This window comes from Triticum dicoccoides, chromosome 1A (assembly GCF_002162155.2).
Source record: "Triticum dicoccoides isolate Atlit2015 ecotype Zavitan chromosome 1A, WEW_v2.0, whole genome shotgun sequence".
NCBI classification, from domain to species: Eukaryota; Viridiplantae; Streptophyta; class Magnoliopsida; order Poales; family Poaceae; genus Triticum; species Triticum dicoccoides.
Genome location: NC_041380.1, coordinates 483383132 through 483384891, shown reverse-complemented (window position 1 = coordinate 483384891; position 1760 = coordinate 483383132). Strand labels below are relative to the sequence as shown.

General features: G+C 60.5%; 1 protein-coding gene across 1 annotated transcript; it reads left to right on the top strand.

Annotated features, from left to right (window-relative positions):
• The first annotated feature begins 97 nt into the window (after positions 1-97).
• Positions 98-1189, top strand: LOC119305542 (transcription repressor OFP13-like). Its single transcript, XM_037582065.1, has one exon. The coding sequence runs from the start codon at positions 303-305 to the stop codon at positions 1032-1034; it is 732 nt and encodes a 243-aa protein (XP_037437962.1). The 5' UTR covers positions 98-302; the 3' UTR covers positions 1035-1189.
• The last annotated feature ends 571 nt before the right edge of the window (positions 1190-1760 follow it).

Below are 1760 nucleotides of genomic sequence, written 5' to 3'. Positions count from 1 at the left end.
ATTTGTCCAGTCCAGTAGTCCTGTTAGAGATGCTCTAAACCCTAGCCACAGAAGATCTTTCCCTTCACCCTCACCTTCTTCCTTCCCTCCCACCGGCCCCTTCAAAAGAACCAAGCTAACACTTATAGCTTGTACCGAACCAAATAAACCCCCAGTTTGAAATACACAGAGGCACTGACAAGCACACATGCGCGAGCTTCTTCTACTCTCTTCACCAGTTCGGCTCCATCTCTTCATCCAACTACTCCTGTTGCTGCTGCCGGTTCTCCATTCTTCTGCACTTCCCATCAACTGTCACACCGATGGTGAAGAAGCAACCATTGAGCTCGCTCTTCTACCCCGTCAACTCGGCCAACAAAGACACTCCGCCGTCGTCGCCTCCCACTCCGACGGCCACCCCACAGGCATGGATGTGGCCTTCCTGCAAGAACCCAACGGCTCATTCCTTCCGGTCCCCGTCCGCTTCTGCGGCGGCGGCGGTGGCAGCCAAGAACACCGCATCCCTTTTCGTCGACTCCTCCGCCCGCATGCACCACGACTGTGCCGCCTCCGACAGCCTCTCCACGGAGTCCGAAGCCTCCGGCGCCGCGGCCGAGGACATGGCCGACGCCATAGTCCGCGGTCTCCGGTCCGACCGCCTCCGCTTCGAGCCCCGCGCGCCCTCTAGCTCCATCCTCGAGAAGAAGCCACCTCCAGCACCCGCGCGCGGCCATGAGGCTGCGGGGGCGACGTCGTTCGGCGGCGGCGTCGCGGTGGCGTTCGAGTCCGTGGACCCGTACCGGGACTTCCGGTCGTCAATGGAGGAGATGATGACGGCGCACGGCGCGGGCGACTGGGACTGGCTGGAGAAGATGCTGGGGTGGTACCTCCGCGCCAACGGCAAAGGCACCCACGCCGCCATCGTCAGCGCGTTCGTCGACCTGGTCGTCACCACGACAGCCAGCTCCTCCTCCGGCCACTCCTCCTTCACGCTCGCCGGGAGCGACTTGGAGAGCAGTAGCGCCGGCCGCAATGGATCTTTCCGCCTGAGGTGAACCGAATCAATCTCAGGCTTTCAGCCGCTCAGCTACGTGTCCGACGGTCCGACCGACTGCGTGTGCTACGTGAGTGTGCCTCGATTCATTTTGCCATGTAAACTGTAGCAGCTCCAGATTAATTAACCTGTACTAGCCTCTGGTTGTTCGTAATCCACGCTGCGTTACTGCTCCTGAGAAGTGAAACTAAGCTGTAACCCGCTAGCTGCCGGCGGCCGAGCACCGGTACAACATGCACGCCGACGCCGGCGTAACAGCTAACGACGAGCGCGACGTGAGCAACGTAGCACGGTGCACTACGTGCGCCTCTCAGTAATTGTGGCACCCAGCGAGAGAGAATATGCGCGTCACAGCCGGACAAGGAACAAGTTTGGACCGATTTCCGGAGGTCGCTGTGAACTCGACGTAACAGATCTCGTCGTACGTACGCGCGCTCGCTAATCGCCATACATGTGATGTGAGACGAGCTACGTACAGCGAACGTCTTATTGTCAGCAGTTTGGCCGGCCAGCCGGCCGGCCGGACGGGCATGCATGGTCCCCGGCGCCATGCACGTGCCGTCGATCGAGATCGATCGGTTCCGGGCGCAGGTTGGCGTCGACGTTGATGCGACACCGGAAGGTCATTGTTGATCCAGTTGTGGCGTAGCTATGTCACGTTCGTGAGGGCCAGGATCAAATGGCAAGCTGCCAAACACCCCGTTGCCCCGCTGCGTCGTCTGAGCCT

Bases quoted from the DNA above. Each gene is read 5' to 3' on its own strand.
- LOC119305542 (XM_037582065.1), top strand. From the start codon at position 303: ATGGTGAAGAAGCAACCATTGAGCTCGCTCTTCTACCCCGTCAACTCG.